A 16,564-nucleotide genomic window follows, 5' to 3' on the forward strand; every position below is an offset into this window, starting at 1 on the left:
GAGATTGCTATTTTTGTTTCAATTCATATTTGCTTGATCACTGAGAAGGCTGAATTTTTTTTTTTGATATTTGATAAAAATGTATTCTTCCAAAAGTTGTTATTTAATACTCTCTTTTCATTTTATCATTGGAGTCACAGTGGATGTTTTTTAAAATCTTTTAATTGAAAAAATTAAAATATCGTACCCTTTTGTCTATAATTACAATAAGTATTAAAGCTTTTAAGGTTTTATATAGAGAGACGTATGTATTTTGTATTTTTATGTAGGCAAATTCATTTCCTTTTGTAATTTCTTCAATTCCTTTATGCTTTTTGTGTTTCTTTCCCTCTCCTTCTTTGAAATTTTAACATTATTCTTGGCTTTAATCCTTACTCTGACTGAATTTTATTCTGGTATATGCTATGAAATTGAAATCTAACTTGACTATTTTTCAAAATGTTATACAATTTACCCAACAATATTTGTTGAATAAACTACCCCTTAACCAATGATTTTATGATGTTTTCTTTTTATTTACTTAGTGCTTCACACAGATAAGTGAGACGGGACTTGACCAATGTGTGAAAACTGTCCTGGCTGAGGTGGGGAAGGAGGCATTCTTGGCAGATGGAACAGCAAGAGTTCCACAGAGGAGCAAAAGGGGAAGAGCAGCTGGAGGTGGAAGCTATTTTCACCCCGACCTACGCTGCAGCCAGACGCAGAACAATCCAACATGGCATGCTAAGGATTCCGAATTTATCTGTAAAATTTCTTTGAATAGAAGAGGATAATGGCCTTTGTCCTCTGTTGATATGATTTATATAAATTATCATACATCAACTACTAGAACTTGTTATCAATATTAAAATATTATCAATGGAAACTAGCAATAACACATACGAATAGCTATCATATGGCAGGTAATATATTGAGGCTTTACACACATTATCTAATCTTCCCCTTTATTTTATAGAGGAACATGAGCTTGGAGAGATTAAGCGACTAACCCAAGATCACATAGTTAGAAAGTAGTGGAGTCACATCTGTGTGACTCCAAAGCTCATGTTCTTAATAACTCGACTTTCAGTGTGCTCTAGACATGCTGGTACAACCTACACTTTTAAAATAGTTAATATCAAACTATAATTACTTCTTAACATAGGCCTTTTTCCTTCTTGAAGGCAGGGACCATTTCTTAATTATCATTGTCCCCTTGCACCTAACACACTAGGTGCTAAATAAATACTTGCCAGACTGTTGAAGATGTGTGTTTAAGAATATCTGTAGGAGAGTAATAGGTATAGAACAGATAAGCTTCCAAATAAGAGAAAATGAAGGACAAGCAAGAGAAAATATAACCAGTAAGGGAGAATGGACATTAATCTCCTCATTAGAAATTAAAATGAAGTAATTCTTTGTCTATTTGTATATCAAAAATGCTGATTTTTGAAAAACTATATTTCGCAAGTACCTAGACTTTAAATATGGTCCCCCCCCAAGTATTATATTAAATAATGTAATAGTCACCTAATTATTCAGGAAGAGAAACTACTAAACAGCACAGCCCAACTTAGAGTTGGCATTACTAATGAACTAGATTAAAATGACCAGAGCTTTAACTGCAAACGAATGAAGAGAATTTTTCCAGATGAATATATGCCTAATAAAATGGCCAATTTGATTTGCCTGATTTTTCTCTCAGCCAAGTTCCCAACGGCTTCCTGGCTGTTCTACAGCTTTCTGCCTAGTCTCAATAGAAAGAATATTTTTCTTACTAATATAGCTTCCCCATAGATTTCAAGAACAAACTCCTAATTCAAAGAAGTGCTAATCCACTTGCAAAGCATCTTAGTGAAGGAGTAATCACCCAGCCATAATCACTATTACTAATCATAATTACTTTACGATTTCTTCTAATTACTAAGTGGTTTTTAACAACTGTAAATAGATGAGCACTCTTAGGAGCACCGACATTGGTGGAAGCCAGGGAAGTGTTTCATGAACGAATCATAGGGCTGTTTTATTTGGAGGTAGGATGATGTGGCAGTGGGGAGTCATTGCTATTACTCCCCTGTGGTCCACTAAACCCAGAACCATGGCCTCTAGTGAAATATTAATCTGAGGAGAAAGGAAGAGGGAACAAGGGACAAGAGGCAGAGCAGCCTAAGAGAAAACTCAGAAAATGACAGTGCAATCAAGGATACCAAGATCTCTCAAATGAAGTTACCATCTGTTAAAAAAAAAAAAAAAGAGCAGCTATAAAACTCACTAAAGGATACATGCCAGGGTGGGACAAAGCTGCACTTGGGATCATGACTCTGTACTGTTCTTTATTCCTCAAACCACTAATAATGAAATAAAAAGCTCCTTAGTGAATCTAATAAGGCCAGCCCTTCTGACAGAGAGACTAAGTGTTCTGAAGCCCTAAAAACGTTAAGGTGTTTAGAATGAGGCAGTTTTAAAAGCAAAACACAAATAGTAAACCTAAACTAAAACACAACACAAAACAAAAAAAAAATCTGTCTAGATCAAGGTCAGCTATGTTTGAACACATATCTTTTACCTTATTAGATCTTCACACTAATCTTGTGATAAGTAGGGCAGGTATGACTGCACATTTTTTAACAAGTGAGGAAACTGAGGATTAGAGAGATTAAATGACTTGCCACTTGCACAAAGAGGTTAAAATGGCCACGCTGAGATTTGAACCCGTGTTTCCTAAAGGCAAACACCATCTTCATTCCACCACACCATAGCTACCTCAGCCTATTAACAGCCTTTGCTCACATTTACAGGTCTTTCCCCATCTCCTCAGGTGCAGCTGATGACCTTGCTTCTAAGTTCATGAAAAAATTAAAGCAAACAGAAGGGAATTTCCTCATTATCCTACCACCAATACCAACCTCCTTGCATCTATGCCCCAACACTCTGTCTTTTCTCCTGCTATAATGGTAAACTGTCTCTACTTCTACCTGAGGCCAATTCTTCTACTTATCTATTGATTCTTATTTCCCTTTTGTTTTCTTAAGGACTTTGTTCTTTCCTGTATCATCATTTTTTTCTCCTCTCTATAGGATCATTTCTATCAGCATACAAATATGCTATAACATCTTAAAAAAAAAATGATTTCATGTCTTCCCTCCCCCAGCTCCATGTAAGAATTAGCTGTATTTCCTGGCTCTGGTTTCTTAAAACTCATTCTCTCTTGAGTCCTCTCAAATAAGGCTTTTGTCTCCTATCACTCTACTGAAATTACTCATTAAAGACATCTAGGATCACCATCTTATCAAGTCAAATGATTAATCTCAGCTCTCATCCACTCCACATCAACAGTCTAACTCAGTTAACCACCATCCTCTTCTTGACTATTTTTTCCCTTGGCTTCCAGGACAGTGCACACTCCTGAAAGTTTCCCTTCTTACTTATCATCCCTCACTCTTGGTTTTCTTTGCTGACCCACCTTCTCCTCCTTCTCTCCCCAATCTCAATATGCTAGAGTTCCCAGAGCTCCATCTTCAGACCTCTTGTCAATACTCGCAGCTCAGATGATCTCAACAAACCTCATGACTTGGAAATTTTTAATGCCATCCATATGCCTGTCACCAGTCCTCCTAAAACAAACACAGACTGCTCTTTACCCAGTCTTCTTCACCTCAGTAAATGGTATTCTCTCTCACCAAGTTGTTTAGGCCAAAAACCCAGGCACCATATTTATTTCCTGTTTACTTATAATTAATCCATCAATTCCTGTTGGTTTGACCTTCAAAACATCCTGAGTCGAATTACTACTTATTATTTCAACTTCTGATCCATTTTCTCTCATCCTGACTTTCTGCAAAAATCATTTCTCTACTAAGGAGCCAGAGTGGTCTTTTCAGAAGAAATAATACCACATCACTCTTTAGATCAAAATCCCTCCAAAGGCTTCTCTGACACTTGGGATAAAAACCAAACTCCTTAACAAGGCCATAGATGACCTAGCCCCAGCTTCCCATGCCTCCCAGTGCTTATTCCACTCTAGCCCATTGGCTTTCCTGCTATTCTCTGTACCTGACAAGTAGCTCCTGCTTTATGGCCTCCGTGTTTGCCATTCCCTCTGCCTAGAATTTCTTCCCCAAGGCTTTCTCTTAAGTCTCTCCTTCACGTCCTTCAGTTCTCTGTTCAAATATTATCCCCTCAGGAAAGCTTTCCTTAACTGTTCTATGAAGAACAGCCTCCTCTAGTTACCTTCAGACTCTTGCCTTATTTTTAAAAAAATCTTACTTACATCCACTTGAAATTATATGACCTGTTTATTTGTTTACTTGTTTTTTTACCAACCCCACTATGAATATAAGGTCCATGAGTACCAGAACTTCATCAGCCTAGTTTGCTGCTGTATCCTCCATGCCTGGAATATAGTATGTGCCCAATAAATATTACTATTAAATATAATAATAGCTAACATTTACCAGGTACTGTAAATGAGGAAATGTTCTGTGCTTTACCTATATTAACTAATTTAATTTTCCCAATAAGTCCATGAGATACTTATTGGTGATGTCACAAAAGTTATAGTTCTGGAAACGTTCTGTACTTGGACTATTGGCTCTTTTCTTTAAAACAGAAGGACTATAAAAAGAACTACTCAGAAGGATTAATGGAAAAGAAATTGTCTTGTAAGAAAATGATCAGGAGAAATATATCTCTATACAGACTAAGTAACAGCTAATGTATGAGGACTAGTGGTGGTCTGATAACAAACAATGAGTTGGGAGAACAATCTATTATTTATTAAGTATAAAGAAATACAGCCAGCAATAATAAACAAATTAAGGAAGGGTAACTGTACCATTTTCATTCAAAACCCCCCAAACTTATAAAAGTAGCAACATCTGTAAAACAAGATTCAATAAACCAAGGAGATGGCTAAATATAATGAATTTTTAAGCACATATTAGGATACACGTTAATACATGTTACAATAGGGAATTTGCAAAAATTTTATCCAAACCTGTGTTAATACAATAAAAAACATTTTTTAAAAGCACATAGTGATTCTATCGTGTTTCTCTACTTTATTACATAAAGAAAAAGCCTTGCATATTAGTTAAGCTAAAAGGCTGTATGTCCCTCCCTACCAAGAAGTATTTCTATGATAATTTTTTCCTTTTAAAATTCCATGTTTCCAAAGAAAAGTAATATTCTAGGACTCTGCTTAGACCAACTGGGGGTTAGGAAGGATATCAGGATGTTTAATTTTTCTTTTGCTCTGTTACACAGAAATGATACTGAAATATATTCAGTTGGCTTTAAGTTTTGGAATTGATCACACTTATTTACCTACTTGGCTGCTTTGTGAGAATAAAAGGCAGGATGGTCTATTTTTTAGTTTACATAATGTTTTGGCATTATTTGTATCGAGAAGATATGTAAGACAGGAACCATGAGTGTTACGGAACACTTCTGATCACCATTATTAATTGAGGAAGGAGCTAGCATTAATTTCTGAACTGCACCACCTGCTGGACCAATGAGACCCTAACAATAATTTTAGAGTACTTAAGATTTTTTGAGACAAAATTAGAAACATTTTGAGCAGAAACCAATTTGCAGCATATGAAAACTATATTTAAAAATGTTTTATCCAATATTAAAATTTCCATTTATTTTCCACTTATTTTTAAAGTCTAAGCTATGCTCTGCTTACTCAAAGCAGAACGAAATGACAAATGGTTAGAATTTAGGGAAAAGATTTTATTCCCAGTAAAACAATAATCTTCAATGTTGGTTTCATTACATTTTTATTTCCCCAATGTGATTGTATGTGTATTTACAATTCTAAATAGTTTATGATATTAAGTTAAGCAGAGTGTTATTCCCAATGACAGACAAAAATATTTTCAAAACCAAATTAATGATTTACATTGCTAGATGATTCATGATAGGGTTCCCTGAAAAGCAAACGACCCTGGAGTTTTATAAAAATGACTTAATTTATACGAAATCATCCAAGATTATATGTGTAATTTAGAAATGTCTAAATGGAGTCTCCCTTTGTAAATGCTCTTATATGACCTACAGGAGCTTGGTGATCCAATCTCGCCCACAGGCCAGGTTGGTAACTGACTTTTGGGGAGGACAACGTCAGCAACTCTTTTGCCTTGAATGCCATAAGTACGACTAAACACTTTCCATGCATAGGTAAAGCAGCAGAAGAGACAGATGAATTCGGCACAAGCTTATTCCTTTGTTTTTAATGGGCTCTGTGGGCCCTAGTAGGAATTGCCTTAGAATATATGGGTCTATCTTCTATTTCTCTGGTATTCTTCCAAGGGCACTAAATATTAGAGAGAACATTTAACAAATCTTAATAAATGCTAACAAGCTGAAAGTGTTTTTTGCAGATAGCTTAGGCTGAGAAGGTTAATGGTGTAGCCTTTTTATGTACCTTGCTTTGTAAGTTGAAATAAAAGGGCAAAATAAGATGCAAGAAGAGGAGAAAGAAAAATACAAAACAGCAAAGGGAAAGAAAAGAGAAAGGACATTTAAGAGGTTGCCGGGAGATATGAAATCTAATTACAACTCTGCCCTTTTTCTGCTGGGAGCTGAGTTTTTATATTATTTTTCCATAATAACTGTGTCATCTTGGGCAAGACTGGGTCTTTGATTCGTGAAAAATGAGAAAGTTAAACTAGTTGATAATGGAAGAAATATTAAAGGTATCCATACTTTGGAATCTAAACTCATTTCTTAATTAACAACCCTCTTTAATCACCAACCTTTAGCATCCTAATTGACATTTGTTACTCTGTGGGACAGTTTAGGAAGCCAAAAGTAATAAAATAAAAAAAGAACCAAAAATCTATAACAGGACAAATTTCACATAATATCGCAAATACATCATGCTCATCAGAACATAATTAGCTTAAAAATCTTAAGAGTAATCTACTAAATCACAAGAGACATATCTGAGATGGGGGCCTTTTACCAGGAAAACAATCCACTTTTCTCTGTGCTGAGAAAAGCTTCTAAGGGCAGCAAGCTGGGAAGAAGCTAAGAAAAATGGAGAATAGGGAAGTTCTCAAGGGAAAGAGACCAAGAGAAGTAGAAAGATACTTTTTTCCAAGATATTTGCCATCTGTGCCTCTCCAAAAGATGCCAGGCAGCTCCCCAGCCTGAGGGTTGGGGAGGCTCTTCTCGTGAACCTGGAAGATATCCCATTAGGTTTCCCCACTAGGAAGATAAAGAGTAGCAGATGGGATCCTGTGACTGTCAGGCGGTTATTTGGAAATGGAAGGCCATGAGGTTGGTGATGTTCACTGTTACTCAGTTAACCTTTCCTTCCTTTCATTTTCCCTCTAATGAATTCTTTAATTTTACATGCTGGGTCCCCTACCAATGCCATTCATATCTGGCTTGTCCTTTTTATTTATTTCATTTAAAATTTCTCTCTTTCAAAAAAATTCTTGCTTACTTTTCCAAGCTCCTGTTTAAGAAAGATACTTTTGCAGTTTTCTACCAAAGGATTTCTAGCCGTGCCCCAAACAGGATAAAATTCAAGCATTAAAAATGTTCTATTACTGAAAATGTTCTATATATGGGCAAGGCAAAGAATCAGTATGCTTTTAAAGCAAGCTGTACAGAGAAATACCAAACCTAGAAATTTATTGATATATAAAATTCTTATTCTTTTAGTACTTTTCTAAATTTGGAATGGTTCTATTTTATATTAACACATGAAACCCCTACTTTTAATCCATATCCAAAGCTTTGTAGAAAAATAAGAATTTCACAACTTTTCAAATTGGATATTTGATACATAAATATAATCTCATGTTTCTGTGTAGTCACAAGAACCATAACAACTGAGTATATCTTTTAAAAAAATTTATCGAAAATTCTAGATACAGAATATATCTGGGGCATATTTTGCTTTCTTTCAAAGCTATTAATATATGGCAAGCATATTTTATAAAATCTGTTCAAATAAATTTTTCCTAACTTTGAAATCTTTTCATTTCTGTAACTGTTTTAAAATAGGCTACCTTCTAAAAGTCCACTGAACATATCAAATCACTAGCCTTGTTTGCCATGATGACAGGCACTTTCTACTGTAGACTTGGGTTTTCAGTGCCAACATCATTAAGAGATTCTTCAAATTACTTTTAAAATGTCCTTTTCCCTCAGGATTTTCACTTATATCTAATTAGACTACTTACTCCATGCCATGTAATCCTTGTTGCCAAAACTGCTAAATGCTTCAGTAAGTAGGAGAGGGCATCAATGGAGCAAGACAGATGTAATGTCACTGCTTAACAATAGAGGTGTGAGGCAGCTGCCTTAATTATGAAGCTTATTAATTCATGGTGTTAAAAAAAGCCTGGCAAGAGTTCTTATATCCAACCTTTCCAAATAACATCATATTGCTTAAAACTTAAAATACATGTTTTCAATAAGGAATGTTGAAATAATTAGTTTACCGGTAATTAATATCGCTTTTAGTACCTATAATTCTAAGTTGGAAGGTCACATAGAATTTTAGAAGTAACTCTGTTTCTTAATTGGCTTTTTAAAAGTATATACTCTTACATTTCAATGCTTTAAAAATTTTTACAGCTGAAATTAAATCATACGATAAGGATAAAATACATCCAGAAGAGGAAGTACGGCAGAGGGAAAAGTTCCAAAGAGCTACTTTCCATAGAAGCTGGAAAAACTTAATTAACCTTAGTAAACTTCAATTTTGCTTTCTCTGTATTAACATTTACCATGAAGGGATGTTTGATTATTATAAACAATGTATATAAAGTGCCAGGCATGGGGTAGGTGTTCAGTAAAAGCTAGTTTTATTCTTTTCATGGATGTATTAGAAAGATAAGATTTAAATAAACGGGTTACTATTATAGAATAAGATTAGTGAAGAGAAATAGTCTCACTACAATCTTTGGCCTTACACCCACAATAGAGTATTTTAATGTCACTTAAAGACAATGACATGTAAAGACGTAAGCCAGAAACAGTCCAATTTCTCAGGAAGAAGATGAACAGTGAAAAGAGAAGTCTCAAAAGATTTGTTACTAGAGAAGAAAACATTAGTGGAAGTGTGTTTTCTTTTTCAGTGTTGACTGGAATAAAGATTTACATATAATGGAGTAATAATCAACAGGAATTAGGTACCTGAAAGCATAACAGACTGCCACATTTTAAAAACAAACCAACCAACCCCACAATATTCTGAAGGATAAAAGTATTCCTAAAATATCTATTGGGCCAAGAGAAAAGAAAACACGCAAATGCCATACAGTTCCAGTCCTAAGGCTTGCCTTCCCTGGTCTGCAATGGAATGACCATCATGGCACACCAAATATGACAGTCACAGCAATTCCATCTTCTCCTTTAGTTCTTTAGCAGTTTTAACATTAATAAATTCATCCCAACCCTTATTGAATCTATGTATTTTTGGCCTATAATATATTCATCAATTGAAGTCATAAATTCTCCGAGCGTATTACTTGCAGGATCAGATGGAACTTCCCACTAATTGAAAAAGTTACTGTGCTCAAGATCCAAAGAGGGCCTCCATTCATACAGTTCATGATTTTAATTTCAGTTACACTGATTCAAAGCCTTTGCCTTTCTTGACTGAAATGCCCTAATCGCATATCTTCTATCATTTGAGTAGCTCACTTTGGGCCCATTCACACTTTCTCCATGATGTTCTTTTGATGTGTGGCCAGAAGAAACATAGATAGCAAATTTCCTGCAGAGGGAAGATTAACGTGAAGGACAGAATCCTATATCCTGTCTTCTTTTTAGATACTCTTTTTAATGATGGGCAACATACTGCTGCCATTCTTAGAGCACCACACTCATTCAGCAGCAATGCCCAAGTGTCTTTGATAGTTTATTACCACGACCCATAAGAAATTTCCTATTTCCTCCATGCTTCAGTCAAAAGGGTGATATTGTCAATATAAAAAGATTCTGCAAAACACCAGGTTGACCCAAACCAGTCTATTGATAGGGGAAAAGAACATAAAGGATAGAATTCAGAAGACCTAATGTATGGAATATTCTTATCAAACCTGACAACCTTCTGCTATGAAGGAAGTCTGCAGTGCCAAAAGCACTTCGAAAGAAAACAGATGAAGAAATGACTTGATTAAAGGCTTTCTCTTTTACTTTTGAAAGAAAATACCCTTTCTAGTAAATATTATAAAGGCAATAAAATCATATCCCTACTTAAGAAGAAATTCTAGGGGCCGGCCCAGTGGCGTAGCAGTTAAGTTCACAACATTCCGCTTCAGAGGCCCTGAGTTCACTGGTTTAGATCCCAGGTGGTGACTGTTTGTCAAGCCATGCCGTGGCAGGCATCCCACATATAAAGTAGAGGAAGATGGGCATGGATGTTAGTGCAGGGCCAGTCTTCCTCAGCAAAAAGAGGAGGATTGGTAGCAGATGTTAGCTCAGGGCTAACCTTCCTCAAAGAAAAAAAAAGAAGAAATTTTATTCTTATTTCAGGAAAGTTGATAATAATATACAAAATGACTAGATAAAGAGTGAGAATTCCAATTCATTCGTATAAAGGAAAAACAACTCGGTAGCCAAGTATGAGCTTCTAAATACATACCTTCTCTAAAAGAAAGGCCCTAAAAAAGGTATTGATCACCAGTTATGAACACATAAGATCAAGAGATCATCATCTGAAACTATTTTTATGTTAACTGAAGAGAAATAATAGGTTTATATATTTTAAATGTTTGCTGAAGTCAATCAATGTTTTAGTATTCCTTTTTCATTCGATGGTTACCTCCTAGTTTGTTTTCTCTGTGTCAACAATAATCACAATGGAACAGTTTCAGAGGACCTAAAAGAAAAACCGTCATATAATTTCTACACTATCATTAATAGTAAAGAGACCAAAATGCAAAAGTTAAATACAATATGTAGCCTAAGAAATGATGAGAAAATTTCATTCACTGTCAAAATTAAATTGATGAAAGTATTATAATAAGTGCAAAGTAATACTCAAGAGAATGGAAGCTTTTCAGTTGTGATCTTCTCAGGAATACTAAAAACTCCTCTTAAAATAATTTGTAAATTCAAAAAGTAAAAGAGTTCAAAAATGACTTTAGAAACATCAATGGGGATGTCTTAGTAAAAGGAGATGCTAATAGTGAATAAGCTATAATACTGAATTGTTCAAAAACATAATGTGACATTAAGTATTATAGGAACAAAAACAATGACAATGGGAATAGGCCCGTGAAGCACTAACTGTCCCCCCTCCCCCAACTCTTCTCTGCCCTGTTGCGCTTATCATCCAGTCCCTCCTGACTGACTGCTCTTTCTCCTTGTCTTAAAATCACAAGGAGATTGTAGGCGTTTTTGGAGGTGAGGGGAGGGAGGATAATGAGGCTATTCCACTGAGGAATCTTTGGTGTGCTCAGAGAAAATATTTAACAAACACTTCTCAGTGAAAGAATGATTTCTAGAAATTGCACTGTAATTACCTCAAACACAATCTTGCTTTATCATGTAATGTTTCTCTGGTAGTTACACATATGTTCTTCAGTGAATAGGGAATAATTCCTGGATAAGAAATTAATAAGCTGGTGGTGCCTGCATATCTGCTTGTCACTGTGAGTCCTACAGTTCTAATGCCCCGCTATACTTGTGCAAAAAGAAGTCTCACTGAGACACTACAGACTTAGACACTCTCTAGAGGAAGCTGAGAGTTCCTCCGACTCAAACACCATAGGATGAAGAGGTTACATCACTGTTGCTGTGCAAATTTTTAAGGGAGTACACCAAACAATATCTATATAAATATTCTGTTGAGTTTACCTGACACATATTTGCAGATGATTTGTTTTGTTTAGTTATTCACAAAAGAACTGACTTTATCTTAATAAAAATGCCCTATGAGATCAGCATAACTGGTTTTAGGCTGCGTAATGCTGGAAATAAACAGGCTGCTGAAACAGGATGTGGACAGACCTCTTGTTCCCATCAATGCCTTTTCACAGAGAAGAATGAAGCATAGAGGATAATGATTTAATTCTCCTGGTATTGTATGCATTTTTGGGCTTTTTTAGTGGAGTAGAGAGAGAAGCAGAACATAATAGGCATACGGTTTTCACAGACCTCCTTTTTTTGTTTTTAACTTTTTTTCTTTTGAGGAAGATTAGCCCTGAGCTAACTGCTGTCGATCCTCCTCTTTTTGCTGAGGAAGACTGGCCCTGAGCTAACATCCGTGCCCATCTTCCTCTACTTTATATGTGGGATGCCTACCACAGCATGGCTTTTGCCAAGCGGTGCCATGTCTGCACCCAGGATACAAACTGGTGAACCCCAGGCCGCTGAAGCAGAATGTGTGCACTTAACTGCTGCACCACCGGGCTGGCCCCAACATACCTCCTTTAGAAACAATGTGCATCCAGTCTTAACATGAGGTACTTTGTACTTCCCACCTTAGTGCCTTCCACCTCATTGTGTGTGTGTGTGTTTGCATGACATGAGAGGAAGCAAAGTACAGTGGTTAAGAACCCATACTCAGGTACTAGACTGCAAAAAAAGTTGGTTAATCTGTAAAATAGGAATAATAATGGGATGTTACCAATATCAAATGAGTGGTTGTTGTTAGGATTAAATGACTTATCATTGCAAAGTTCCGAGAACGGTGCCCAGCACATGAAAAGTACACAAAGGTGTTAGCTATTATTATATGTGTTCCTAAGGCAGACAACCTTTAAATATTAGGTTAGTTAAATATATCAAGGTAGATAAATATGAAATGAAAATTATATTCTTAAATCTAACAGATAACTAATTTAAGATGCTTGCCCAAATTAATTAACCATTATTTTACTGTCTTTCCCCCAGATAAATGCTATTTTTATGAATCTCTGACTAGGAAATAATAAAAACCTCAATTTTCGGAATCTAAAAATGTTTTTCATTTTTTTATACTCTTACTTCAGAAATGAATTTTTAATTTTACATAAAAAATCATTTTTTGATAGCTGCCTCATATATGTTAATCTTCTCTTTTCTATAGAGCAAACGATAGGAAACTGGTTAATACAGGATCCATCCATCTACCTATGAATCCATTAACAAATATTTTCTGAGTCACTACAACGTATTTGGCCTTATGCTGTGAAGAAAATCTATACACTAGTTGTTCAAAGGGAAAAATACTGAAAAATTAGAAAACTGAGAATGGGATATTGAAGCCTATTGAGAATGATAAAGCAACAGGAGAGGGAAGAAAAAACCTATTAAGTAAGTGAACTATCTCGGAATCAGTGAATTTAGAAGAGAAGGATCTTAAAGACATTATAGTCCAATGGTTCTTAATTTTTTAAAAGGCACCAAGACACTCAAGGGATAAGATACCATACAGTATTCACTTGTAACATATACCCTGAATAATGTGCCAACAAAATTTTGTTGTAAATTATTATACTTAAATTCAACAAAGACCAAAAAAATAAATAACACATATATATAGTATGCAGAAAGGAAGGTGGAGAAGGTACTCCTAATAGTAATTTTAACTTCAATATTGAATTTAGTTCTTAGCTTCTTGGCAAAAAGCAAAAATGAACTCAGTATAGTTTTTTACTGTGTGATAAGTCTGGTTGTACATGTTTTGGAAGTGGGAAGTTAAACAGCTTTTCTGGCATTAATTTTAAGAGAGCTTAATCATGTGGATCCTCAGGTAAAGAAAATTCAGTAACATCATGAATTTAACAAGAATTACCCAAAAGAAGCAAGAAGAAAAGCTTTTAATTCTAACTCAGAGGGGCTATTAGATTAAAGTACAGGGTGATCGCCTGGCTGCCCAGGAGAGCCTAGTTTACACCTATTATCCTGGCTTCAATATTAAGAGTGCTCCATTCCGTTATCAGAAAGATCCAGGTTTGAATGATAAATTATGTTGTCACCTTATCTGTGGGGCACTTGGTTCCCCAGAGGAACCAAGATATGTTGCTCTGTATTGATCTTGTTTGACAGAGGGAAGGACTTCATAAACAGTTTCCGCCAAATTTCAAGAAGAACTGGATGGCAACAATTTAAGACCCAAAGTAAATGAGGAGGTATGAAATATATCAAATATAATCTCTTTATATTAAAAAAAACCATGCAATAACATCAGGAAACTCACGCTCAGAATTGAAAGCAATTCTTCAGTACCACATTCAGGTTTCAAACGCTCCTTGAACATTTTAACTGTTTGGTGCTTCAAATAGTAATAAGAGGCAATTCGGCCATATGTCAGAGGTTCAATGCTCCGATTATCCTATTTCAAAAGAAAGATCAAATGACATAAATAAAAAGTACAATAGAAATGGATACATTCATAAAATTAATATTTCATACTACAAATCAATATTGCAACAATTTCATTACAATTTTTGGTTATCATTAGAAGCAAAACCCCTGCTGTTAAAAAGCCAGGCAGTCTTTGCACTTGGAGTGTGTATGGCTGAGTCGTACCTCTCCAATTTCAATACAATAGGAATGTTCCAATTCAACCAGGGACTTCTCGACCAGATTGGACAGAAATTTGTTCACAGAATCATGGCTCACATCACTCAAATTGTAGTAGCTGGAAAATAAGGGAAGTCATTATTTGTTTCTAGATATATTCTATTAAAACTATCACTTCAATTTCACAGTGTTCTTTTCTTTTCAGAATTTCAAAAAACAAGTATATTTCTAGTGAATCAAAGAAATAAAGCAACTGTGATTACCATTCCCATTTTACAGATCAAAAGCCCCATACCAAGGTTTGATGACAAGGATGAACAACGACAATGCATTAAAAACATGTGGGCTAAGCAGATAAAATTCAGCATCATTTTAAAAAGATACTAACTTTCCAGTGTTAAAACTGGCATTACTTCAGATTACACATCTACAGCAAACTAAAATTATGCACCAGACTTAGAAAAGGTAAGAAGCATATAAAAATATATTATTTACATTGATATATTAGTATACACATTTATATACATAAAATTCCCTTTTATGTATAAAAACCTATCCTCAGTAACTTTACAAAACTCACAGAACTATTGATTTGGGTGGTAGATGAGTTCTTTTAGGAAATTTAGTCAATTATTGTTCCCCTAGTGCTTAAGGAATAAATGTTATCTTCAAGATTGGAAGGGACATCATTAGGCTAAAAATAAAGTATTCTAACTAAGCTTCAATAGACAGAAAACACATAGGTTCAGCTCTAGATATTTTGCAAGTAAAAAACCTAAGGACATGAAATTCACCTGAATGCTCTTCCCTGTATCCCGGACAGGTTCTTGGTAAATCCCTAAGGTCACCAGGACTCTGAGCTTGGGAATAGACCCCAAAGCTGAGGGACTGTCCCCACAGGCATGGCAGTTCTTGAATTCCTGCTGAGTGAAGCCCGTACCCTATTCAGTATGGAGAGTTTACGTGGCCTACCTCTCCTTCCTCCATCCAAATCAACGAACAGAAGTGGAAAGTGGCCTCAGGGAACAGGCTATTGCAACTGAAACCCCAGCACGAGGGTTTTACATCTGTACAAGAATAGGAGGGGGATTCTGACAGCCTCGGAAAAAAGTGTTAACAATCTCAAATGGGAGAGGCCTAAAGGAAACCACAGTCTGAGAAGGATGAAGAAACATGTCAACATGGTGATCTTTTTTTTCTTCTTATTTTCAAAGGAAAAGGTTTTGGGTCAGTATACTACAAAAATTTCTTTATAAATACACAAAGCAGGAGTTAAATCACGGCAGGATATATTTTCATTAGAAAAAGGAGTTAGCACAAATGGCCAGGTACACCCAAATATGAGAGTCTCCACTGAGTGAGGATCAATAACAGGCTATTTATTTGGGAAAATAACTGTAAATAATAATTATATGCTGAGGATTTGAATTTTCATAAAAGAGAAATACTTTTAATTTTAGTTTGTAGAGAAATTATTGCGTTTCCTGGAAAAGCTCTTGTTTATAGAGCAAAATAAACAAATATTTATCAATGAACACATAAATAAGTATTGAAACCAGGGCTGTTATTAATTTAAACAAGATGTACAGACTTTCATCTAATCAGGCACACACGAAAGAGAAAAACCAGCATTAGAAACCTTTAGAAAATATTTCCTTTTTCCTGAAAAATGACTAAGAAGGAATATTTAGTTAGAATAATGTATTCTGCTTTAGAGGTGAAAATAAAAATTCTGGACATTCAAAGCCCCATAAAAAAGACAGATCCCCAAAGCTAGTCCAAATTATTAACAATATTTTTTGTCTTTCATTTTCTTCCAGCAAATGAAATTTATCAGCCAAACTTTCTGCAATGTAAGTGCTTACTTTATATTCACATTCTTTTGGCTTGCTAAGCCTATAAATTTTCCAACACTATTTTCAGCTGTCTGGACTAAGATATAGTTGATAAAGTTATTTCTAAATTGAAAACACTAGTGAAAATGTGCCCAGGACACTGAATAAGTAGTACCATTTGTAAAGCAAGAATCAAACTATTCCTTATGCAATTAAAATTACAGAAAGAAGATATTATGAAAATAATATTACTGTGAAACAAAAAG

General features: G+C 35.1%; 1 protein-coding gene across 1 annotated transcript in view; it reads right to left on the reverse strand.

The window, feature by feature from the left end:
* The window catches only part of ASCC3 (activating signal cointegrator 1 complex subunit 3), a 322,615-nt gene that overhangs the window by 48,932 nt on the left and 257,119 nt on the right, over window positions 1-16,564 (reverse strand). The window contains exons 35-36 of the mRNA XM_014841095.3: window positions 14,470-14,581; window positions 14,138-14,272 (exon numbers count right to left, since the gene is read on the reverse strand). Of these exons, the coding sequence (XP_014696581.3) occupies window positions 14,138-14,272; window positions 14,470-14,581 (247 nt within the window). The remainder of the gene's footprint in view (window positions 1-14,137; window positions 14,273-14,469; window positions 14,582-16,564) is intronic.

Source organism: Equus asinus, chromosome 24, assembly GCF_041296235.1.
Source record: "Equus asinus isolate D_3611 breed Donkey chromosome 24, EquAss-T2T_v2, whole genome shotgun sequence".
Taxonomy (NCBI): Eukaryota; Metazoa; Chordata; class Mammalia; order Perissodactyla; family Equidae; genus Equus; species Equus asinus.